Here is a 25,270-nt window from a genome sequence, read left to right as displayed (position 1 = left end):
AGGCCAAAACAGTGAGAGGCCCGCGTACCGCAAAAAAAAAAAAAAAAAGAAAAAAAAGAGATAATGAAGGACATTACATAATGACCAAGGGATCAATCCAAGAAGAAGATATAACAATTATAAATATTTATGATTTAAATAAAATAAATATGATTTAAATATCCTCCCAACATAGGAGCACCTCAATACATAAGGCAAATGCTAACAGCCATAAAACAGGAAGTCAACAGTAACACACAGTAATAGTGGGGGATATTAACACCCCACTTACACCAATGGACAGATCATCCAGACAGAAAATAAATAAGGAAACACAAGCTTTAAGTGACACAATAGACCAGATAAATTTGATTGATACTTATAGGACATTCCACCTAAAGCGGCAGAATACACTTTCTTCTCAGGTTCACATGGAACATTCTCCAGGATAGACGACATCTTGGGTCACAAGTCAAGCCTCAAAAATTTAAGAAAATTGAAATCGTATCAAGCATCTTTTCCGACCACAACGCTATGAGATTAGAAATCAATTACAGGAAAAAAACTGTAAAAAACACAAATAGATGGAGACTAAATAGTGCACTACTAAATAACCAAGAGATCACTGCAGAAATCACAGAGGAAATTAACACATACGTAGAAATAAACGACAATGAAAATATGACGACCCAAAACCTATGGGATGCAGCAGAAGACTTCCTAAGAGTAAAGTTTATAGCAATTCAATCTCACCTCAAGAAACAAGAAAAACCTTAAATGAAAAATCTAACCTTACACCTAAAGCAACTAGAGACAGAAGAACAAAGAAAACCCAATGTCAGTAGAAGGAAAGAAATCATAAAGAATCAGAAATAAATGAAATAGAAACAAAGAAAACAATAGCAATGTCAATAAAACTAAAAGTTGGTTCTTTGAGAAGATAAACAAAATTGATACACATTTAGCCAGACTCATCAAGAAAAAAAAGGAGAGGATGCAAATCAATAAAATTAGAAGTGAAAAAGGAGAATTACAACTGACACCACAGAAATACAAAGGATTATAAGAGACTACTACAAACAACTATATACCAATAAAATGGACAACCTGGAAGAATTGGACGAATTCTTCAAAAGGTACAACTTTCCAAGGCTGAATTAGAAAATATAAATAGACCTATCACAAGTAATGAAATTGAAACTGTGATTAAAAACCTTCCAACAAACAAAAGTCCAGGCCCAGATGGCTTCACAGGCAAATTCTATCAAACATTTAGAGAAGAGCTCACACCTATACTTCTCAAACTCTTCCAAAAGACTGTAGAGGGAGGAACACTCCCAAATTCGTTCTATGAGGCCACGATCACCCTGATACCAAAACCAGACAAAGATATCACAAAGACAAGAAAATTACAGACCAATATCACTGATGACCATAGATGCAAAAATCCTCAACAAAATACTTGCAAACAGAATCCAACAACACATTAAAAGGATCGTACACCATGATCAAGTGGGATTTGTCCCAGGAATGCAAGGATTCTTCAATATATGCAAATCAATGTGATACACCATATTAACAAATTAAGGAAATAAAACCATATGATCATCTCAATAGGTGTAGAAAAATCTTTTGACAAAATTCAAAACCCATTTATGATAAAAACTGTCCAGAAAATGAGCATAGAGGGAACCTACCTCAATATAATAAAGGCCATATATAACAAACCCACGGCAAACGTCATTCTCAATGGTGAAAAACTGAAAGCCTTTCCACTAAGATCAGAAACCAGACAAGGATGTCCACTCTCACCACTATTATTCAACATAGTTTTGAAAGTCCTAGCCATGGCAATCAGAGAAGAAAAAGAAATTAAAGGAATACAAAATGGAAAAGAAGAAGTAAAACTGTCACTGTTTGCAGATGACATGATACTATACATAGAAAATCCTAAAGTTGCCACCAGAAAACTACTAGGGCTAATCAGTGAATTTGGTAAAGTTGCAGGATACAAAATTAATGCACAGAAATCTCTTGCATTCCTATTCACTAACAATGAAAAATCAGAAAGAGAAATTAAGGAAACAATCTCATTTACCATCGCAACACAAAGAATAAAATACATAGGGATAAACCTACCTAAGGAGGCAAGAGACCTGTACTCAGAATACTGTCCTCTGCCTGCCTTTGGTCTTAAAAAAACTTTAGTCAAAGAATAAATTTAATCAGAGAAGTGAGAAAATGCAGGGAAAAAAGGAAGATAGTCAAGCAAGACAAAACAATAATATTTTAGCCATTAAACGAAGTGAAGGACCTTTAGTTCTTCCTCAAGGGCTATAAATAATATTCTAAGCCGTGTCCTTTGAGCTGTTTTGCAGATACTGAAATCCCCACCTTGTGGAAGAAGTTAACTGTACACTGCCCAGAAGCATATAGACCCCAGGCCAGTTGGAACCAGAAGGTTGATGGTGCTGACTTCCAATTACCTCACCACCAATCAATCAGAAGAATGTCCACGAGCTGACCACGCCCTGCTCCTTGAACACTGTAAGACTCCTCAGCACCCCCTCCAAGGCAGGACACACAGGCTTGAGGGCACTAGCCCGCTGTCTCCCCATTTGCCTGGCAAAGAAATAAAGCTATTTCTTTCTACTTCATCCAAAACTCTGTCCCCGAGATTTAATCCAGCACCGGTGTACAGAGGTTGAATTTCGGCAACACTACCAAGTCAACTAAGACAGCCTTGAGTTATATAAAATGTTGAAACCAGAATATAAAAGCAGCCTAATTAGATGTGTCATCAGGGAAAGAAGGTGCGCTAGAGAATCACCTGAACCTACAAGAGACACTGCATGAATGAGAAATAACTTGCTTAATTAAGCAAGTTAATTAATAATTGGTAGTGGGAATTTCGTGGCCGTCCAATGGTTAGGGCTCCGTGCTTCCACTGCAGGGGTTCCAGGTTCGATCCCTGTTCAGGGAACTGAGATCCTGCAAGCCACGCGATGAGGCCAAAAAAAAACGGACTGGTGGTGGTTGTTACTACAGCCTCACTTAACCTAATAGGACAGGAACCAGAATGTACCCCCCTCCCCATATCCCTCAGGTAGATTAGAATATTCATGAATTAGAAGCCTGACCACAGGCCAGAAATTCAACTCTGTGTACAGATGCATGAGCCATGGTTGTGAGTGCTTTTTCTAGAAGTGGATGGTTGTGTTGCTCCCAGTTGGAAGGGTGTGTGTGACGCTGAGTAGAAAGGTGGCAATCAGAAGGAACGCAAGCCACTGAATTTTAATTTCCTTCTTTCTTCATACAAACACTTACCTCAGTCTTTCCTGTGTATCTCATCTCATCTGGAAATAGAGAAAAATGTTTTACTTGAGGCTAAGTGAATGAGGACATGATATGGGGGTGATCAGAAGCAGTAAAAGCAGGAGATGACAAGGCTGCTTATGCCTAAGCCTGTCTCCGCTCCTCTGCAGGCAGTACCCCGGCTGGCCTTCTGCAGATTCTCTCGGAGATGAACGAGAGCCCATGAGGAGAAGAGAACTCTGGGGCCCAGAGAACACAGATTAAATTGGGGCTTTTGCTTGGATTTAGAGGGAAGAGGAGTTATTAGATGGCAAGTGGTGGTGAGGGAAGATTGGAAGATACGGATGCTGAACCAGAAATTTAGGAGGGCTCCCTTTTACTTTTTCCGGTGTGAATGTGCCTAAAGCCCATAAACTCTGAAATCTGACTTGACTACATCATAACAGTAAGAGCTAATACTTTTTGATTGCTTGTTATGAGTCAATTTTCTAAGCACTATATGACTGTGTAGGGCAGGACGAGGGAGAGAGAGAGAAAGAGAGGAAGAGAGACAGAATCACCAGAACAACGCTTCACTGTAGATACCATTATGACCTCCCTTTTACAGGTGAAGTAATGAAAGAATGAACCAAAGGTCACAAGTAGTAAATCCACAGGCTGTGCTATTTCCATTGCACTACATTTCTTACTTGAGAACCCTGGAAACTTTATTTCTACACCTTTAACATCCCTGTAATGATAAGATGCATAGAGGTCAAAATAACTGAAGAATTGTATTATAACTTTGGTACCAGGACAGATTTCCATCCCCATCTCTTCAAAAGAAGTCAGCGGTTTCGTATATCACAAGCAAGGAATGACATGGAGACCATCTGTAGGAAGAGGTAGCAATGTCAACCAAGAAGAGGAAGCAATACCAACCTGGGAATCTCCCTTGTCAATGGCCTCTGATACATCTTGAATAAATCGAAGCCTCTGATTGGTCCAGTTGGAAACTTTGTTGAGTCATTTTCTGTGCTTCTTGTCAATGTCTACAGTGGAAGGATCTGAGCTTCAGAGGCTCATCAGAGAAAATAGACATTTCTGGGGAGACAACTAATAAAGGGAAAGGTCATGCCCTGGTTTCTTTCTCCCACATTTTTGTTTTTGTGTTCTATTTGTATGAGTTTGAAAAATAAAGTGGGGCATTTTCATCTATCTCTTCCCGTCTGACTTCAGCCAAGAGCCCTAACTAATAGAGACATGGGCTTTTCTGTGATTTTTCCCCAAAACTCATATTTTGCATCCCTCTTTCTCATTCCCTCCCCATTCCCTAGGGAGTGAGAGAAGTTGGGTGTGGTAGATGTGGTTATTCATTGAGGTGGTAAAAAATCATTCTCCTTATTACCTGACAAAAATATCTCTTCCAGCGGGGTGGGGCTTCCCTGGTGGCGCACTGGTTGAGAGTACCCCTGCCGATGCAGGGGACACGGGTTCGTGCCCTGGTCCGGGAAGATCCCACATGCCGCGGAGCGGCTGGGCCCGTGAGCCATGGCCGCTGAGCCTGCGCGTCCAGAGCCTGTGCTCTGCAACGGGAGAGGCCACAACAGTGAGAAGCCCGCGTACCGCAAAAAAAAAAAAAAAGAAAAAAAAAATATATATCTTCCACTGCTATCTTGGTGACTTTATTAATTTTTATTGAGATATAATTAACCTACAACACTCTGTTAGTTGATATACAACATAGTGATTTGATATTTCTATACATTACAAAGTAATCACCATGATAAGTCTAGTTACCATCTGTCACCATACAAAGTTATTACAATATTATTGACTGTATTCCCCACCCTGTACATTTCATTCCTGTAACTCATTTATTTTGTAACTGGAGGTTTATATCTCTGAATCTCCCTCACCTATTTCACTTACTCTCCCCAGCCTCCTCTCCTTTGGCAACCACTCTGTATCTATGAGTCTTTCTGCTTTGTAATTGTTCGTTCACTTGTTTTGTTTTTCAGATTCCACATGTAACTGTAACCATACGGTGTTTGTCTTTCTCTGACATTTCAATTAGCATGATACCCAGTAGGTCCATCCGTGTTGTTGTTAATGTCACGATTTTATTTCTTTTTTATGGCTGGATAATATTCCATTGTATATACGTACCACATCTTTATCCATTCATCTATCGATAGACACTTAAGTTGTTTCCATTTGTTTGATTTTGTTTTCCTTTCACTTAATTCACTTCATTTCATTCTTTCCTTTCATGGATGTAAGTAACTGAGGTCATGAATTCTTCTCTGAACACTGAGGAACTATATCCCAGAAGTTTGATATGTGATTTAATTGTAACAGGGAAGAGCAAACTCGGACTCCATGTTGGATCTGTTTCTTTGATTTTAAACTTTGTTTTTCGTCGCTTTTGTTATTATAATCATATATAACGGCCTGCCTCAGGGAACCCTGCCCATCTGCCTGAATGTTATAATAAAGTGCCTTTGTTCAGCTCCCAGGGAGACAATCCGACTCTGCCCACCTGTGAATGGCTGCAGAAAAGAAGCAATTAACACATCCCCTTCCCGATGCTGGCCAAGCCAGGCAAATAATGGTCTTTTTACTTTACTTCCTCACCTCCTCCCCCTCTCTGTTCTACAAAAGAAACTGCCATCCAGACCCTGATAAGATGGTTGTGGGGGGACCCTAGTCCCCCATCTTCTCGGTCTGCCGGCTTTCTGAATAAAGTCGCTATTCCTTGCCTCAACACCGTGTCTCCCGATTTATTGGCCTGTTGTGCGGCAAGCAGAGTGACTTGGTAACAATTTTTAATTGTCATTTTTCTAGAAAATCTTCAGCTGTTTGTTTGTTTGTTTGTTTTCTCACTCTCTGGCCCAAGAGAAAGACCATTTCTTTAAGTTCCTATGTGGAAGGGCATTTACCTTTTCTGACCTGATTATTATCAAGCTTGCTCCATTATAGTCAGAGAATAGTACCTGTATCATTCCTATTTTGAGGAAATGATTGAGTGCCAGAATGTGTGGTTTATTTTCATTAATATTTTGCTGAAACTTGAAAAATTATGTTCTCAATTTTCAAAGAAGAAATTTAAATATAGAGCCATCAGATCTAATTTTTGACTATGTTAGTAATATTTTCTGTGTTCATATTTATCTTTTGTCTACTTGATTTGTTAGGCCTAAGAAAAGTGAATTAAAATCACCTATTACTACATTTCTGAATATTTTCCTGGTATCTACCTTCATTTCTGCTTTGTGAGGGTTACTTATATGCTATTTAGAACTTATATATTTCTTAGATATGCATTTTGAGTTTTACACTTTACATTATAAAGTGTCTTCTTATCTCAACCAATCTGGGGAGATTGGTCTGAATTTCACCTTGTTTAATAAGATTGTGACCTCTGCTTTCTTTATGTTTGCATTCTCTTTTTATGCCTTTGTCCATCATTTTATTTATTGAATAAATGAACGAATTTATTTGAGTCACTTTATTTTTAAGCATATCTTTTGTATATTGCAAGCAGCAGAGTTTTTCTTTTAATCTAATCTGAAAATATTTTTTATTTTAATGAGTTAAGTTCGTTTACAATTATTAATATGGCAAATAGTTCAGTGTAATTTGGAGATTATTATTTTCTGTTAAATATGATGTTTATATGAGTATTTCTTTTTTATTTCTTTTTTTTTATTTTTTTGGCTGCGTTGGGTCTTCATTGCTGCATGCAGGCTTTTCTCTAGTTGAGGCGGGTGGGGGCTACTCTTCGTTGCAGTGCGCGGGCTTCTCATCATGGTGGCTTCTCTTGTTGCAGAGCACGGGCTCTAGGTGCACAGGCTTCAGTATTTGTGGCTCACGGGCTCTAAAGTGCAGGCTCAGTAGTTGTGGCACACGGGCTTAGCTGCTCCGCGGCATGTGGGATCTTCCTGGACCAGGGCTTGAACCTGTGTCCCCTGAATTGGCAGGTGGGTTCTCAACCACTGCACTACCAGGGAAGCCCCGACTATTTCATTTTTAAAATCTTTCACTATGTCTTTTTGTGGTTTTCTAAATTGCAGTTTTTCAGATATTTAGGAAAGTGTATATGTTGGGATTGTCTTGATAATTTTATTTTTATATACTTCAGTTAGTTCCTCTCTTCTTTAGATAGTTCCTATTAGTTTTCTACTATAAACATCAGAAAACAAGCTTATATTCTCTCCCTTTCTCTTCCATTGTCTTTGTGTATAACTTTGTACTCTTACATATGTTCTAAATACAACTACTTGATTTATCAGTCTTAGGGCTATCTTTTGACTCTCAGATATTAAAGACTAGGCCATCAGCAAGCTTATTCTATGTCCTTACTCATTTTTCCACTTAATCTGTAATTATTAAGGAATGTGTTTCTATTTGTCAATTTCTTCTATAATTTGGCATACAGATATAGATATAGATATTTTTTTGCCCACGCTGCTCGGCTTGTGGGATCTTAGTTCCCCTACCAGGGATTTAACCCCAGCCCTCAGAAGTGAAAACCGGGGAGTCCTAACCACTGGACCACCAGGGAATACCTGTGGTCTATATTTTCTTACCTATATCTGACTTTACTACTAGGTGCAGACTCATTCAGTTTTAGTATAATGTCCTGGTGACTTCTTGCTATCATTATGCATATTTTAATTTATTTATTTTGTAATATTTACTTATTTATTTATTTTGGCTGTGCCAGGTCTTAGTTGTGGTGTGCAAACTCTTAGTTGCAACAAGCATGCGGGATCTAGTTCCCCGACCAGGAATCACACCTGGGCCCCCTGCGCTGGGGGAGCTCGGTCTTACCCACTGGACCACCAGGGAAGTCCCATTATGCATATTTTTAGATGTCAATGTACATGAACTATCTTCTATTAGTGTTAGCTTTACACATCGTATTACACATTTTGATTTTAACCTTTTCAAGTATTTAAGTTTTCTTTGTGACTCATGTGAAGGGCTTATAACTAGATTTTGTGATAGTATTAATCCAATCTGAGAACTTCTTTCTTTTAACTTCTAAATTTAAGCTATTTACATTTCTGTGACTACTAAGCTGTCTGGATTTGTTTCTATTATCACATATTGTGCTATGTTATTTGCTTCCTTTATTGTCCTTTCATCACTTACATTAAACTAATTAAATATTCTAAGTAATCTCTAATTTCCCCCTACTGGCTTAGGAGTTTTAATTTTTATTAATTAAGATTTACCCCTACATTTTTAACATAACTGCCTAATTTAGCAACATCCGAAGTTAATCAATATCTCTGCCCTCCTGCCAAATACGACCAAGACTTTAGAATTCTTTTACTTTATCTGCCCTCACTCTCATGTTATTTCTGATTATTCCATCATGTTCTTAAATTTAATTGTCATTATTGCCAGTGATTTTCGTAGTTATAGTCATTTTTCATTCCTCAGTCTGATTTACCAATATTTTAGACAGGTTTCAGTTAACGATGGTTGTGGTGGTGTGTGCGCACGTGTGTGTGTTTACTCATCTTTGCTTATTGCATCCCAGTTTTTCTTTCTGGGTTCAGTATCCTTCTTCCTTAAGTGGTAACAAAAATAAACCAAATGACAACTTCGGTACGATGCCACTTTTTATCTATAAGAGTCACAAAATCTAAAAATTTTGCAACATTCTGTGTTGATGAGAATGCGGGGAAAGAGATAAACTCATATACTGCTGATGGAATTCTGCATTCATACAATCTCCATGACGGTAATTTTCCAATATCTATCAATATTAATAATACATAAACATTTAGACTTGGCAACATCCTCTTTAGGACTTTATCCTAGTCCTATTCTCGCACATGTGTATAACAATGTCTAGACAAGACATTGCTTATAATAGCAAAAGACTTCTGACAGCCTAACTACTCATCAATAAAAGGAGACAGGCTAAATGAAATATGGTACTTCCATAAAATAGCATACATTAGAGCCATATATTTCTAAAGTTTAAAAAGTAAATTTCAGGACTTCCCTGGTGGTGCAGTGGTTAAGAATCCACCTGCCAATGCAGGAGACACGGGTTCGAACCCTGGTCAGGGAAAATCCCACATGCCAAGGAGCAACTAAGCCCATGTGCCACAACTACTGAGCCCACATGCCACAACTACTGAAGCCCGCATGCCTAGAGCCCACGCTCCGCAACAAAAGAAGCTACCGCAATGAGAAGCCCGCGCACCGCAACGAAGAGTAGCCCCCACTCGCTGCAACTAGAGAAAGCCCGCATGCTGCAACGAAGACCCAAAGCAGTCAAAATTAGATAAAATAAATACATTTATTTAAAAAAAGTAAATTTCAGAACTGGGAATTTAGGGAGCTGCTATTTGTAATAACAGGGAGCGAGAATATATACATATATATGCTTAAATATACAGTACATTGTTTCTCTGGAAGGATAAAGCTTGAAGTATGCATCGCCAAAGCAAGGGGTACTGGCAAACTGTGGGGAAGGATGGGAGTGAAGCTTTCCTCCATAGACCATGTTGTGCTTTTTGAATTGTAAACCACATTAATTAACGTATTGCTTATTCACATGAATTGTATCTTTAAAAAAGAGAATAGTAAGAGGGTAAGTGGATACAGGCAGTATAGCAAACTCTTTTGAGGAGTTCTGTTGTAAAGTTAAGCAAAGTCCACCTCTTCCTAGCTCTGTGTCCCAGGCAAGTGAGTAAATGTTTCTAAATCTCCACTCTCATTCTTAGAATTGGGATAGTGACACCTGCCACATGGGATTATCTTAAAGATAAAGTAAGATGGTATATGGCAGGCACTTAGCACAGCAGAAGCACACAGAGGGCACTCCGTGAATGACTATCGTTGATACTGAATTATTACAATTCATAAAAGCCCTTGAAACTCTAGGTTGAAGACTCAGTCTTTCCTAGGGCCAGCAGGTGGCATCGGACCCAAGTGAACGGATGCTCCTTTCACTCAGCGCCCAAAACAGATTTTTGTTTTCCTTATTCCCTTGTCCTTTCCCCCGCAAATTCTGACTCCACACTTCCTTCTCCTGAACCGCGACTGCCGTGCAGACTACAAGTGGCTGCCCCACTCGGCTGGAGTGTAAAGTACTTTAAGTTCAATGTTATTCCCGCACTGGGCAGAGCAGACGGGGCGGGAGGTTGTTTGGGGCTCCAAAGTAATCTGAGAGTTTCCTAAGGTTCCTCCTCTCCATTCATATCTCGCTTTAGAAAGAGTAGTACATGGCTGAGCAGGAAAGGCAATGAAGGTAAGTGACAAGAAGAAGGGGAAATTAAGGGGCGGAAGTCAAATGGTGATGGGTAGTAGGAGGGGGAAATGAAAAGAACTCTGGACAAATCAGAATTACTAATGTCTGTGGTTACCAGGCAGACCACACTTGTAAGATTTGTTGAGCACTCTGTCGGGGAACATTGTTCTGTGTCCCTGAAATAAGGCGTACCTGGAAGTTTCCCTGAGATAACAAGTTTTCACGACCGCTTATGATCCTAAGTTCTGCTGTATCTTCCCATACTGCCCATCAGGATGCCTGAGTTTTCCTCCCAGCTCTGTCACTGATTAGCTGTGTGATTTCAGGCCACTTTCCCTATCTGTAAAGTAAGATTTGACAGCTATACTATTTTTAAGATGTCTTCCAAGTTTAAAGTATTTTGAGTCAATGGGTATAATTTGTACTGAGGACATCAAAGATTAATACATCTTCTTCTGTGAGGACTATAGTTTCCATAAGGTAGGGAGATACAGAAATTATCATTCCTACTTTATAAATAGAAGGAGGACATTTGGTGGGGAGGGGAAGGAATCAGGCCAGCCTTCTCTCTCTCCCAATGCTTATTTCACCCTTGGTGAAATTTGAGAGATAAACAGGTGTGGAGAAGTAGGACAGCAGCAGGATGAAGCAAAGGTTTATCTGCACCAGAAGTTCCTTACTCTGGCCTCACCTTGCTCCCAACAGTGGCCAGGCAGAAGAACAAAACAAAAACAAAAACAAAAATATCTGGTGAGTTCATTGCTAGCCGGGAAAGTACCTGCTATTTCTGGGAAAGTGAAAGTTTCAACTTCCTAGAATAGGAACCGTCCACTTTAAGACCCTTCCAATAACCAGTGACGTGCACAGCTTTGGACTTTCCACGATTTGTATGTGTACGGAGGATTAAGATGGAAGACAGTAGAGGAAGGAGATTTATTCATTTACCCAACAAACATTTATTTATTGTCCACTATGAATGGAGCCCTGTGCCAGGTAGTAGATATAAAGCTTAATAAGATAGACAGCCTCCCCCGCAAGGGCTCATGGTCTCGTGGAAAGACAGAGGTCTACAGTGGGCGGTGGAGAGTTTAATAGGGACTGTGAGAGGTAAGCCCCAGCAGCAGCGCAACAAGAGCACGTAGAAAGGGCACTTTCTCCAGACTGAGAAGATAAAGCAAGGCTTCTTGGGAGACTTGAATCCTGAGTGGAATCTTAAAGAACTGGGGCAAATCCAGGAGCATCGTTCACCGAATGGCAGGAAACAACATACTCAGAGGCACAAAGACATCAGGAGGGCAGGAAGTTTGTTGTGGATAGAACTTAATCCAACAAGAAAGGGTGAGACAAACGGGCTAGAAAAACTGTCTCTGAGGAAGATGTGAGCAGAAAAAGGGGTGAAGACACAGGGAGGATTTTACAGGAGTGACATCGTCTTATGCGTCTTTTAGAAAGAATGACTTTGTGAACAATGGCTGGAAGAGGTGCACCAACGGTAGGGGAACCTCTCTGAATATGAGATCATCTCACACTATGAATGAAAGTTACAAGAACGAGATCAGAGAGAAGATAAGGGATTCAGAGCTTTTCGGAGCTAGAAGTGAAAAAGCTTTACTTGATCTGATTATAAAGTAGATTATGACACAAGATGCAATATAATGTATTGGCTGAGAGCGTGGACTCTGGGGTCAGGCCTGGATTCCAAGTCCAATTCCACCACTGTGCAACCTTGGGAAAGTCCTTTAATCTCTTTGAGACTCAGTATTCTCATCCATAAAATGGGGATAATAACTAACAATCTCAAAGGGCTGAGGATAAGGATTAAAAATGATAATACATGAAAAAGGCTTAGCATAGTTCCTACTCTGTACACAGTACACAGTACAGTACACAGTACACAGTAACTCATCAATACTTTATTCATACTGTTAATTAGGGAACAGTCCTCTGTCCCACCATACCCTAGCTCCCCAACAAAATATCAGGTCCTGGTGGGAATAGGGAAGGATACAGAAAGGCAAACTCATGAATATTTATGTCATACTGGTTAACATGTATCTCAAAGAACAATTCAAAGGCTAAGACAGCCAGCAAAATATTCCCTGTGATTATCTCTGGGATGTGAAACAGCGTGCAGCTTTACTTTTCTCCTTCCTACCTGTCTCTATTTTCTACATTTCCTATATGAATGTGTGCTATTTATATAAGGAAAAAATATTTTGAAATGTACTTATGATGCCACAGTACAGTACTCAGCACCAGGCAAAGCTCTGTTCATCAAGGAAATAAGGTCCCTGGATACAGAAAGCAACCTCCTGCCCTCCCATGGCCCCAACAAAAGTACACATGGTCTAAATCTCCATCATCGGGCCTCCAGCTCCAAAAACAACCACCCAGGGGAACACCCCCAGGGAAAGCCAAAGCAGGAGCTACTCTGGGTCACTGAGATGGCCCTGAGAAGGCTCCAGCATCTCTGGGGTCTCAGTCCTCCTGTTCTGCTGCACCAGGCGGGAGTAGAGGTCCTGCCCCTCCATGAGCTGCTCATGCTCCTTCAGCTCTCCCTGGCTCAGCACCAGGATCTGGTCGGCGTTCAGAACCGTGTGCAGCTTGTGGGCGATCACCAGCACCATGCGGTCCCCGCGAGCTTTCCAGTCCTGCAGCTGAAGGGGGAGGATCATAACACCTCAGAAAGATAAGAATGAGATGGACGCCACGGCCCCACTGGGCACCATCTCTAGTAACTTAGGGTAGAGAAGGCATGAAACACGAGAAGATAAGACAGAACGGGAGGGAAAGGTCTGCGCTGCCCTCCTCTCTCAGAGGGGCTGTGGCAGCTGGAGGATGGGACGGGAGACATGGCGGCATCAGGGATGTCCCCACACCACCCCCACATAGCCTCCATTCCATCCCAGCCCTAAGAAAGGTCCCACCGCCCCTGCCCCTCCGAGCCCAGTACTCACAGCCTGCTCACACTCCACGTCCAGGGCACTGGTGGCTTCATCCAGGATGAGGACCCGGGGGTCCCTCACAAGGGCCCGGGCGATGGCCAGACGTTGCTTCTGTCCCACAGCCAACTGGTTCCCTTTCTCCCCAACCTCTGAGGAAACCGAGAAATCCCTCTCCTCACACACAGGTGACCACGAAAACATCCTCCTCACAAGCACAGCTGGTATTTCCACAGCCAACAATTAGGCGGATGAGGGCCCGGAGTAGGGGAGGGACCTCTAGGGCTGCCCGTGTAAATATGCATCATCACCCTGCCCTGCTCTCCAGGAACAAAGGCTCCTGAGCTGGACAGGCAGCTACAGAACTCATGATGCTGGGGAGGGAGGTGAGTGGGTTTGGCTGAAGGTACCTGTATCCCTAAAGCAATTAGAGGAAGAAGAACAAAAAACCCCAAAGTTAGCAGAAGGAAAGAAATCATAAAGTTCAGATCAGAAATAAATGAAAAAGAAATGAAGAAAGCGATAACAAAGATCAATAAAACTAAAAGCTGGTTCTTTGAGAAGATAAACAAAATTGATAAACCATCAGCAAGAATCATCAAGAAAAAAAGGAAGAGGACACATATCAATAGAATTAGAAATGAAAAAGGAGAAGTAACAACTGACACTGCAGAAATACAAAGGATCATGAGAGATTACTACAGGCAACTCTATGCCAATAAAATGGACAACCTGGAAGAAATAGACAAATTCTCAGAAAAGCACAACCTTCCGAGACTGAACCAGGAAGAAAGAGAAAATGTAAACAGACCAATCACAAGCACTGAAATTGAAACTGTGATTTAAAATCTTCCAACAAACAAAAGCCCAGGTCCAGATGGCTTCACAGGCGAATTCTATCAAATATTTAGAGAAGAGCTAACACATATCCTTCTCAAACTCTTCCAAAATATAGCAGAGGGAGGAACACTCCCAAACTCATTCTACGAGGCCACCATCACCCTGATACCAAAACCAAAGATGTCACGTCTTTGTTGATGTGACAGAAAAGAAAGAAAACTACAGGCCAATATCACTGATGAACAGAGATGCAAAAATCCTCAACAAAATACTAGCAAACAGAATCCAACAGCACATTAAAAGGATCATACACCATGATCAAGTGGGGTTTATTCCAGGAATGCAAGGATTCTTCAATATATACAAATCAATCAACGTGATACACCATATTAACAAATTGAAGGAGAAAAAGCATATGATCATCTCAATAGATGCAGAAAAAGCTTTCGACAAAATTCAGCACCCATTTATGATAAAAAACCTCCAGAGAGTAGGCATAGAGGGAACTTACCTCAACATAATAAAGGCCATATATGACAAACCCACAGCCAACATCGTTCTCAATGGTGAAAAACTGAAACCATTTCCACTAAGATCAGGAACAAGACAAGGTTGCCCACTCTCACCACTATTATTCAACATACTTTTGGAAGTTTTAGTGACAGCAATCAGAGAAGAAAAAGAAAAAAAGGGAATATAAATCAGAAAAGATGAAGTAAAACTGTCACTGTTTGCAGATGACATGATACTATGCATAGAGAATCCTAATGATGCTACCAGAAAACTACTAGAGCTAATCAATGAATCTGGTAATGTAGCAGGATACAAAATTAATGCACAGAAATCTCTTTCACTCCTATACACTAATGATGAAAAATCTGAAAGAGAAATTAAGGAAACACTCCCATTTACCATTGCAACAAAAAGAATAAAATACCTAGGAATAAACCTACCTAAGGAGACGAAAGACCTGTATGCAGAAAACTATAAGACACTGATGAAAGAAATTAAAGATGATAAAGACAGATGGAGAGATATACCATGTTCTTGGATTGGAAGAATCAACATTGTGAAAATGACTATATCACCCAAAGCAATCTACAGATTCAATGCAATCCCTATCAAACTACGAATGGCATTTTTCACAGAACAAGAAAAAAAAATTGCACAATTTGTATGGAAACACAAAAGACCCCAAATAGCCAAAGCAATCTTGAGAAAGAAAAACACAGCTGGAGGAATCAGGCTCCCTGACTTCAGACTATACTACAAAGCTACAGTAATCAAGACAGTACGGTACTGGCACAAAAACAGAAATATAGATCAGTGAAACAGGATAGAAAGCCCAGAGATAAACCCACGCACATATGGTCACCTTAACTTTGATAAAGGAGGCAAGAATATACAATGTAGAAAAGACAGCCTCTTCAATAAGTGGTGCTGGGAAAACTGGACAGCTACATGTAAAAGAATGAAATTAGAACACTCCCTAACACCATACACAAAAATAAACTCAAAGTGGATTAAAGACCTAAATGTAAGGCCAGACACTATAAAACTCTTAGAGGAAAACATAGGCAGAACACTCTATGACATAAATCACAACAAGATCCTTTTTGACCCACCTCCAAGAGAAAGGGAAATAAAAACAAAAATAAACAAATGGTACCTAATGAAACTTAAAAACTTTTGCACAGCAAAGGAAACCATAAACAAAACCAAAAGACAACCCTCAGAATGGGAGAAAATATATGCAAATGAAGCAAATGACAAAGGATTAATCTCCCAAATTTACAAGCAGCTCAGGCAGCTCATTATCAAAAAAACAAACAACCCAATCCAAAAATGGGCAGAAGACCTAAATAGACATTTCTTTGAAGATATACAGATTGCCAACAAACACATGAAAGGATGCTCAACATCAGTAATCATTAGAGAAATGCAAGTCAAAACTACAATGAGGTATCACCTCACACCGGTCAGGATGGCCATCATCAAAAAATCTACAAACGATAAATACTGGAGAGGGTGTGGAGAAAAGGGAACCCTCTTGCACTGTTGGTGGGAATGTAAATTGATACAGCCACTATGGAGAACAGGATGGAGGTTCCTTAAAAAACTAAAAATAGAACTACCATATGACCCAGCAATCCCACTACTGGGCATATACCCTGAGAAAACCATAATTCAAGAAGAGTCATGTACCACAATGTTCACTGCAGCTCTGTTTACAATAGCCAGGACATGGAAGCAATCTAAGTGTCCTTCGACAGATGAATGGATAAAGAAGATGTGGCACATCTATACAATGGAATATCACTCAGCCATAAAAAGAAATGAAATTGATTTATTTGTAGTGAGGTGGATGGACCTAGAGTCTGTCATACAGAGTGAAGTAAGTTAGAAAGAGAAAAACAAATACCGTATGCTAACACATATATATGGAATCTAAAACAAAGGTTCTGAAGAACCTAGGGGCAGGACAGGAATAAAGACACAGATGTAGAGAATGGACTTGAGGACACAGGGAGGAGTAAGGGTAAGCTGGGACAAAGTGAGAGAGTGGCATGGACATATAAACACTACCAAATGTAAACAGATGGCTAGTGGGAAGCAGCAGCATAGCACAGGGAGATCAGCTCGGTGCTTTGTGTCCACATAGAGGGGTGGGATAGGGAGGGTGGGAGGGAGACGCAAGAGGGAGGGGATATGGGGATATATGTATACGTATAGCTGATTCACTTTGTTATAAAGCAGAAACCAACACACCATTGTAAAGCAATTATACTCCAATAAAGATGTTAAAAAAAAAAAAAAAAAAAAGAAGGTACCTGTATCAAGTCCATGCTTCATTTCCTTTATGAACTCCTCCACTCTGGCCGCCCGTGCAGCAGCCAGCACCTTCTCATCGCTGCAGCCCTTCAGCCCATAAGTGATGTTGTCCCTCACCGAACCCGAAAACAGCACAGGCTCCTGCCCGACCAAAACCACCTGGGCAGAGGCGACAGGAGCAGAGGACCATGTGGAAACCCCCAAGGCAGGGACCCTCCTTTCCTCCTCGCCTACCTACCTCACAATGGACCCCTTGTGTTTCTTCCCCCGTCTCCACCCCCTGCTCTCTGCACATACTTCTTCCATCCAATCTGCAATCCCTCTCCTTCCTCCCCACCCACCTGTTGGTGTAGGTAGCGGCGCTCATACTGGGAGATGGGCACCCCATCCAGCAGCACCTGCCCCTCGGTGGGCTGGTACAGATTCTGCAGCAGAGCAGCTACTGTGCTCTTTCCAGATCCACTGGGCCCCACCAGTGCGGTCATCTTCCCAGGAGGCAGGGTGAATGTCAGACCCTAGAAAAGCCAGGAAAGAGTTAGGGGCCTGCCTGTTTGCCCTCCCTCTCCTCTTCTTTCTATCAGAGAAGGATAAGCTTCTCATCACTCAGGGCGTGAGGGGCCCAGATTCCCTCCCTGGGGTCTCCGTTGGGCACCTTGAGCACAGGCTGGTCAGGGCGATTGGGATACACAAAGGAGACGTTCTGGAATTCCATCAGGCCCTTCAGAGTGGGCGGGGCCTGTGTCCCAGTTGGAGGCAGATTTGGCTTTCGGTCCAGGTAGCAGAACACCTTCTCTGCAGCCCCCACATTGCTCAGCATGTCCCCAAACATGTACACCAGGGTCTGCAAACAGGAAGGCAGGGGTCAGCCAAGCAAAGGAAGCTCCACCAGGAACCAACTTCCCAACTCCTCACACCCTCCCTGTCACACTCCACCCCAGCCATGCTTCTCCCCTCATCCAAAAAAGATTCCCTACCTTTTATATATACATAGATAGATATAGATATATACACATATATATAGATATGTATATTTATTTATTTTTGGCTGCATTGGGTCTTCGTTGCTGCGTGGACTTTCTCTAGTTGCGGCAAGTGAGGACTACTCTTGGTTGCGGTGCACAGGCTTCTCATTGCAGTGGCTGCTCTTGTTGCAGAGCACGGGCTCTAGGCATGCGGGCTTCAGTAGTTGTGGCACGTGGGCTCAGTAGCTGTGGCTCGTGGGCTCTAGAGCGCAGGCTCAGTAGTTGTGGAGCACGGGCTTAGTTGCTCCGCGGCATGTGCGATCTTCCCGGACCAGAGATCAAACCCGTGTCCCCTGCATTGGCAGGCGGATTCTTAACCACTGCGCCACCAGGGAAGTCCCGATTCCCTACTGTTAATGTGCGATCTTTTTTTTTTTTCTTTTTTTGGCCGTGCCACAGGGCATGTGGGATGTGGGATCCTGTTTCCCTGACCAGCGATCAAACCCGTGCCCCCTGCAGTGGAAGCATGGAGTACTAACCACTGGACCGCCAGGGAAGTCCCCTTAATGTGCAATTTGCTTGAATTTCAAAGGGGCACCAATACCCCATTATTCCAATTTGCCAGGTAAAGGATGGAGACCAGAGTCCTTCCATCCCCAGACCTTTCCAGTTACTCGTACACAGCTCTGTCTGGCCGAGTTACACAGGGAACTCCTTAAAAGCGGGTGCTGTGCCCACCTCCTCTTTGCAGATGCCAGACTGCTTTGCACAGCTCTCCACCCATAAAAGATGTTTAATCCGTGTCTACGAAACTTATAAAGCCCAAGATCCAGTAACTAATTATTTTTGAAAACTGGTAAATATAGGAAGGAACTAAACACTTACTGTGCCTTTCCTAATCAAACTGTACCACTTGGCAACCAAACAGTAGATGAGGACACATCTCCCTTGAGACATGCATCTAATAAATAAGGAATGGGGGAGTGTCACCGTTTTGCCACCGCAAATGATTTAATGGATCTAAGCTTTACTGGTTGCTGTCACCACAAATGTATATGAGAGAGAGAAAGAGATCAGTGTAATATATACCTCTATGAAAAATGGGAAAATCTGATCATTGACTTGCATTTGGTGAAGTTGTTGTTAATTCTCTTGCTGTGGCCATGGCTTTGTGGTTACATGTATTTTAATGTTTACATGTAGTGATACATATTTACAGATGAAACCGTATCTTGGATTGCTTCAAAATAATATGGGGGGAGGGAAGTGGGTGGGGTTACAGATTAAATAAGATTGGCCATGAATTGGTAATTGTTAAAACAGATGCTGGGGGATAAACAACAAGGTCCTATCGTATAGCAGAGAGGACTATATTCAATATCCTATGATATATACACACTACTATATAGAAAATAGATAACTAATAAGGACCTACTGTGTAGCACAGGGAACTCTACTCAATACTCTGTAAAGACCTACATGGGAAAAGAATCTAAAAAAGAGTGGATATATGTATAACTGATTCACTTTGCTGTACACCTGAAACTAACACAACACTGTAAATCAACTATACCCCAATATAAAACAAAAATTTTAAATAAAATAAAGAAAAAAAAAGTTAAAAAAAAAACAGATGTTGGGTACATGGGGGTTCACATTATAGTTTTTTTCTCTTTTATTGCCCATGTTTGAAATTCTCTATCACAATGAGTTGGGGTTATTTCAGTTTGTTGTTTTTTTTTAAGGGGAACAAATAGAAGACAAAGCGGGAAAAGAGAGCCTGCACAGCTCCTGACTCACTTTCACGTGGTTGCCCACGTCCTCCTGGTAGAGCAGAAAGGAGATCAGCCCGCCCCGGGTGAGGTCCCCAGCCAGGATCTGCTGCAGCCCACGTCTCAGCAATATAACCTTCATTGCCAAGTGCAGCATCTGGAGGGAGAAGGAAAGGGAGCCTGAGAATCTTCCATTCTTTGGCCTCCCTGCCCCTATGACACTGAGCGACCCCCAGACCAGCTGTAGGAAGAGGACCATCACTTTCCCTGCCCCCTCCCTGAGCCCTTCCTCCAGCCACTCAGCCTCCTCACCCTCCTTAAGAGGCAGTAGAGGGCCCTTTCCAGATCTCGTCGCCACCACAGCTGCCGGCATCGGTCAAGAGCCTCCTTATAGCGACGGACCTCTTGCTCCTCCGCCCCAAAACTGCGCACAGTCTGCAGCCCTCCAACTGCCTCACGTACCACCTGTCCTGCTTTCGCCACAGCATCCTGGATCTCCTGAAGGACTGCCTGGAAAAGTGGGGCAGGAGATAGGAGGGGCTGATTCGGCAGAAGACAGCCGACCCCCACGTCTCATTCCAGCCCTTGGAACGCTCTCTTCACGCTAAGTGAAGCAAGTCAGACAGAGAAAGACAAATATTATATGATATCATTTACATGTGGAATCTAAAAAAATAATACAAATGAATCTGCATACAAACAGAAACAGACTCACAGACGTAGAAAACAAACTTATGGTTACCAAAATTGGGGGAAGGGGGGGAGTGGATAAATTAAGAGTTTGAGATGAACAGATACAAACTACTAACACAAAATAGATAAGCAACAAGGAGTTACTGTATAGCACAGGGAACTACATTCAACATCTTTTAATAACCTATAATGAAAAATAACCTGAAAATCTCTCTCTCTCTCTCTCTCTTCCCCGCCACCTCTCTTCCCACCCCACTCTCTGTCACACACACACACACAAAGTCCCAGAGGGTCATGGACCTTCTGAAGCCTCTAAGGGCCTGGAGAAGGCCTCTAGGAGAACTTTCTTCTTCCCTGGGGATTCCCTAGCATCCACACGTACCTGATGGCGAGCACTGTACATCTTTTCAGCCGCTGTCATTAGAGGCACCTCAAGCAGAGAAAGGAGGGTGAGTCGAGGTGACAGGTTGAGCATGAAGCTGTAAACTCCCAGCACTTTCACCAGGCTTCGAGACAGCACGTTGGCATTAAGAGGAAGCCAGTTACTCATCAGTTTGGTATCCGAGCTCAGCCGGGAATTCAGCTCCCCTGGGCAGGACAAAGCCGGTGAGGAAACCACATGTTGTAATGCAGAACCCCCAGAAACTCCCTCCTGAGCTCCCAATCTCACACAGCCCTCCCTCCCTGCAGACTGCCTCTCTACATGGTCCCCAAAGAGAGAAAAACAGCTCCAGGCCTTGGCACCAGGGATGCAGGGGGAGGGCAGTGGAGGGGAAAGGAAGTCCTGGGGGACCCCAGACCTGGACTCCAGGCCCTACCTGTCTTAGTCTCCTGGAAGAAAGCAAGGTCCTGGCACAGGAGGGAGGAGAAAAGCAGCTCCCGGACCCGCAGGTTGATTCTGGACATGATGAAGGTGAAGGTGCTTCCTCGGCAGCCTGCAGACAGTGAACTGCGGGGAAGGAGGGCGGCAGAGGATGAAGAGGAGAGATGCAGAGAAGGACGGAGGGAGAGAGAGAAGCAGAGGAGAAAGCATGCGAAGAAAACAAATACAAAGTTGGGGGCAGTATATCATGAGAGCAGAAGAGAAACAAATAAGAGAGAGGGAGACACAAGGGGCAGGAATCAACAGACGAAGAGAAAAGAGGACACAGTGAGCCAGCTGTGGGAACCACATCATAACACAGACAGATTCACCAGCATCACTAGTTCATTCTGTTCTAGACAGGAGGGAACAGTACAATAGAAATGGAAAGATGCTGTGAAGGGAAAGAGCCTATGGCTTGCTTCTGACCTGGTCTCTCTCAGGGCCATCCCTCCAGCTTTCCCCTTGGTCTTGGTCTCCTTCCTCCACCCCCAACGTCCTTCTTCCTACTTCCAGATATTGATACTTTCTTGTGGGAACTGTAGCAATGGACTCCCTGCCCTCCCATCTCCAAAGCCCTGGGATCCTGCTGTTCTCCCTCTCCACTGTCCTTGGGATTGGAAAATTCCTCTTAGACCAAGTGAATTTTTACAGTCAAACTCAAAGGAAAACTGTGAAAGCGCAAAAGCAGGAACTGTACAAAATATGGGTTTCTAATACAAATCTAATGACCATGTTGAGAGGGCTGCTGGCATACTCAGACATCAAATGGTGAGGGTTTGGACTTTGGTGATCACAGTGAGAACGGAGAGAAAGGAGCCATAGGAGCACGTTTTGAGTGTGGCAAATGCAAGAACGTGAGAAAGGCAGCGACGACGCTGGTGCTTGGAGCTGAGGATACTGATGGTTTCATGAATGGGAATAAGAAGAGGGAGGCATTTTCAAGGAGACCAGGAGGGAGTGGGATGCACTTGGAGTTCTGGGTGCATGGAGTCTGAGGTGACAGGGCGTCATCCAATGGGAACGTCAAGGAGGCCTCTGGATTACAAGACTGGAGCTGGATGTGGGAATGTGGATGTGGGAATGTCCTGCAGACGTGAGCTGCATTAGCTCAACAGGAAAAATGTTCTTAAAGATCAAAGAACTGAGTCCTGAGAAAAGTCCATAATTAAGGATCCAGAGGAGGACGGTTCTCCAGAAGAGGCAGAGTGGACTGGAAAGTAGAAAGGGAGTTCATAAAAGCTACCTGAAGAACAAGATCAATCATAAGAGATTGTTCTGGGACTTCCCTGGTGGTCCAGTGGTTAAGACTCCGAGCTCCCAATGCAGGGGGCCCAGGTTCGATCCCTGGTCAGGAAACGAGATCCCGCGTGCTGCAGCTGAGAGACCATATGCCGCAACTAAGACCCAGCACAGACAAATAAATAAGATACATAAATAAATAATTTTTTTAAAAAAAGAGATTGTTCTGATGCCAGATGCTACAGACACATAGAGAGCTGAGGGCTGATTTTTTTTTTTAAAGCAGCAGCTTGATCATTAAGAAGTTCACTTTTAAGTAGTTTCAGCAAAGAGTAGTAAGTATGAAATAATGAAGAACTGGTTTTTGAGGGATTCTAAATGAAGTATGACCATATCAAAGGAGCAGGATCAAGCAGCCGGCTGGTATTTGGGGAAGGCTAGTGAGGTACTCGCACGACCCTGAGAATGAGCACCTCCTTAAATTTTGCAGCCTAGGTGCCTGACTCACCTCATCCTAGTCTCAGCCCTATCAAGCAGTTAGTTAATTAGTTACTTAGTTTGTAGACAGCGGACTCCTGGCTACGTCTTAAAACAGAAGGAAAAGTAAATGAAGTGGAAAAGAGTAAAGATGCTGGAAAGAAAGGTGACAAGCCTCAGAGTAAGATCTTCCAGGAGAGACAAGATGACTTAAGGACGAAGAGTCAGGAGGAAGAAACATGCCCACCCTGACAACTGGATAACTGTGGAAACAAACACAGGGTGGGAGGTTGGAGACAGAAAAGAGAAATGGAACTTCATGGAGATAAAAATGTTGAGAGGTAACTGAGAGACATTCCATTCGACACATAAACACCTTTTGTACTACATTCACTCCTATCCGTAACTATAATAAGTAATATAAACTTTGAAGATGTTGGAGCCACGTGGTGAACGGAGGAATAAATGAGTGGATGCATGACACAGAATGGTGAATGAACAAATACAGATTTTTTAGTTTAAGTATTTTGTGCTTTGGGCACCAGAGGGTCTGAAAACAGTTAGGAAAGTGAGGGCCCCTGTAAAAACTGGGGGCTAGCAAATCACCATCACCTACCTCCCAACAGAGAAGAGACACATGAAAAAGATGGCGCTGGCAAAGGCATCAGGATCAAAATCACCTCCCAGGATGTCAATCACAAGACCAGAATAGTAAGAGATTAATGTCTCACCTGCGGGAGGACAACAGTGAATGTGCTGGTGCCCAGGGCCTTTTCCCACCTCCAAGTCACAGCGCCCTCTCCCGACTCACCCAACACAGCAACAGCGAGGAAGAAGAAGGCCACACCCAGGAAAGGCAGGTCTGGCCTTGAGAGCTTCAGCAACCTCCACATCAAGGCTCTGTTGCTCTCCTGGCCCTGCTCCCTCTCCCGGGCTCCTGGAGGGCTCAGCACAGCCCACACGCCCCAGCTCAGCCCTGCCGCTCCGTAACCCAGCAGCAGCCAGCTCCACGGGGCTGAAGCCGCCCTGGCTGGGGGAGCACTCAAGGTCCCCGGGACCAGGGCCCGCAGGGAGAGAAACAGAGGGGTCACCAGGCAGAGGGGGGGCAGCAGTGCTCCCGCAAACCTCAGCAGCCCTCCCAGCCTCAAAAGCCACCAAAGCCCTCCCAGTCGCAAGGTGCCTTCTAGCCACAGGCCTGGAAGCCCGCGGGGAAGCAGAGCCCCCAGGGTCCCCTGCAGCAGCCAGAGTAACGCCCAGTCGGCCAGCAGCAGGAAGGCCCAGGGTCTCAGGTCAGGGAGCCGCATGGCGAGATCTAGGGGTAGAAGGTGAGAAACGACAGAGGTGAGTCCCAATCCTTGTCCCCACTCCTCCCCACTTGCACTCCGCCGAACGCGTCCACGGGCTTCCCATTTTATTTACCCAGTGCTACCCTGAAAGATGCCTGAAAAGTGCTTGGTCCTCTCCCTCCTAGGATCCCAGGCATTCGGCCTGACAGAGGGAGCTGGGAAGCCTGACCATCTGCAGCCTCATCCTCTAAAAAAAGACCCGTGACCCCCTCCCCCCACCCCGCCCCCGCCAGCCGCCCCCGCCGAGTTCCAAAGGGCCAGGCGGTCCCGCCCCGCTCCCTTGCTCCCGGGGTCCAGAAGGGCTGGAAGCCTGGGACGCGGAGTGGCTCGTGGATGGGCTGCGTCCCAGTTAGAGCTCCAGGTTCCCACGCGCACCAACTCACCGGAGGGGACTTCTGGGCTGCAGCTCGGAGGTCTTTCCTTTACGTGCCAGGGGCCGAGCTCTGAAGTGCCCTCGCGCCGCCTCCGCTTCGTTTCCCCTCTGTCGGCGGGCGAGGATCCCCGAGCCAGGGCGGCCGGGCTCCCTCGGCTTTCGCTTTCGCTTCCGCAGCCGGTGCCCGGTGCTGGGCCCGGCGGCCAGCAGGCGGCGCGCGACACCTGCAGCCCGCGGAACAGACCCCTGAGTCCTGCTCCACGTGCCAGGCCCCGGTTAGTCTCCACCCTCAGAAACAGTTACTCTGTCATAGGAAACGGCTGCAGTTTTTTAAATTGCCACTAAGTAAAATAGAGCTGTTTCGAGGATTGGGATGC

General features: G+C 43.6%; 1 protein-coding gene across 2 annotated transcripts; it reads right to left on the bottom strand.

Annotated features, from left to right (window-relative positions):
- Positions 1-12,445: 12,445 nt before the first annotated feature.
- On the bottom strand, positions 12,446-24,725 carry TAP2 (transporter 2, ATP binding cassette subfamily B member). Of its 2 annotated transcripts, none has more exons than XM_073810865.1 (12): positions 24,594-24,725; positions 23,986-24,486; positions 23,791-23,905; positions 21,412-21,542; positions 20,976-21,181; positions 20,363-20,410; positions 19,929-20,057; positions 17,819-18,007; positions 17,508-17,681; positions 17,166-17,325; positions 13,510-13,646; positions 12,446-13,209 (listed from the first exon to the last, which is right to left on the bottom strand). In XM_073810865.1, exons 1-12 carry the CDS (start codon positions 24,655-24,657, stop codon positions 12,979-12,981), a joined length of 2,085 nt encoding a protein of 694 aa, XP_073666966.1. In that variant the 5' UTR covers positions 24,658-24,725; the 3' UTR covers positions 12,446-12,978. The 2 variants fall into 2 exon arrangements, with proteins under 2 accessions (XP_073666966.1, XP_033720357.1); XM_033864466.2 differs by having other exon boundaries at positions 20,213-20,410; positions 24,594-24,724.
- Between the last annotated feature and the right edge of the window lie 545 nt (positions 24,726-25,270).

This window comes from Tursiops truncatus, chromosome 10 (assembly GCF_011762595.2).
Source record: "Tursiops truncatus isolate mTurTru1 chromosome 10, mTurTru1.mat.Y, whole genome shotgun sequence".
Taxonomy (NCBI): domain Eukaryota; kingdom Metazoa; phylum Chordata; class Mammalia; order Artiodactyla; family Delphinidae; genus Tursiops; species Tursiops truncatus.
The sequence above is the reverse complement of the archived record's forward strand: the minus strand, read 5'-3'. Positions and strand labels throughout refer to the sequence as shown.

Excerpts from the sequence above, each read along its gene's own strand:
- TAP2 (XM_033864466.2), bottom strand. The coding sequence starts at position 24,657 with ATGCCTGGGATCCTAGGAGGGAGAGGACCAAGCACTTTTCAGGCATCT. Across the intron at positions 21,182-21,411 it reads CTTCCAGGAGACTAAGACAG|GGGAGCTGAATTCCCGGCTG; the intron begins GTAGGGCCTGGA and ends TGTCCTGCCCAG. Across the intron at positions 18,008-19,928 it reads ACGTGGGCAACCACGTGAAA|ACCCTGGTGTACATGTTTGG; the intron begins GTGAGTCAGGAG and ends TCCTGTTTGCAG.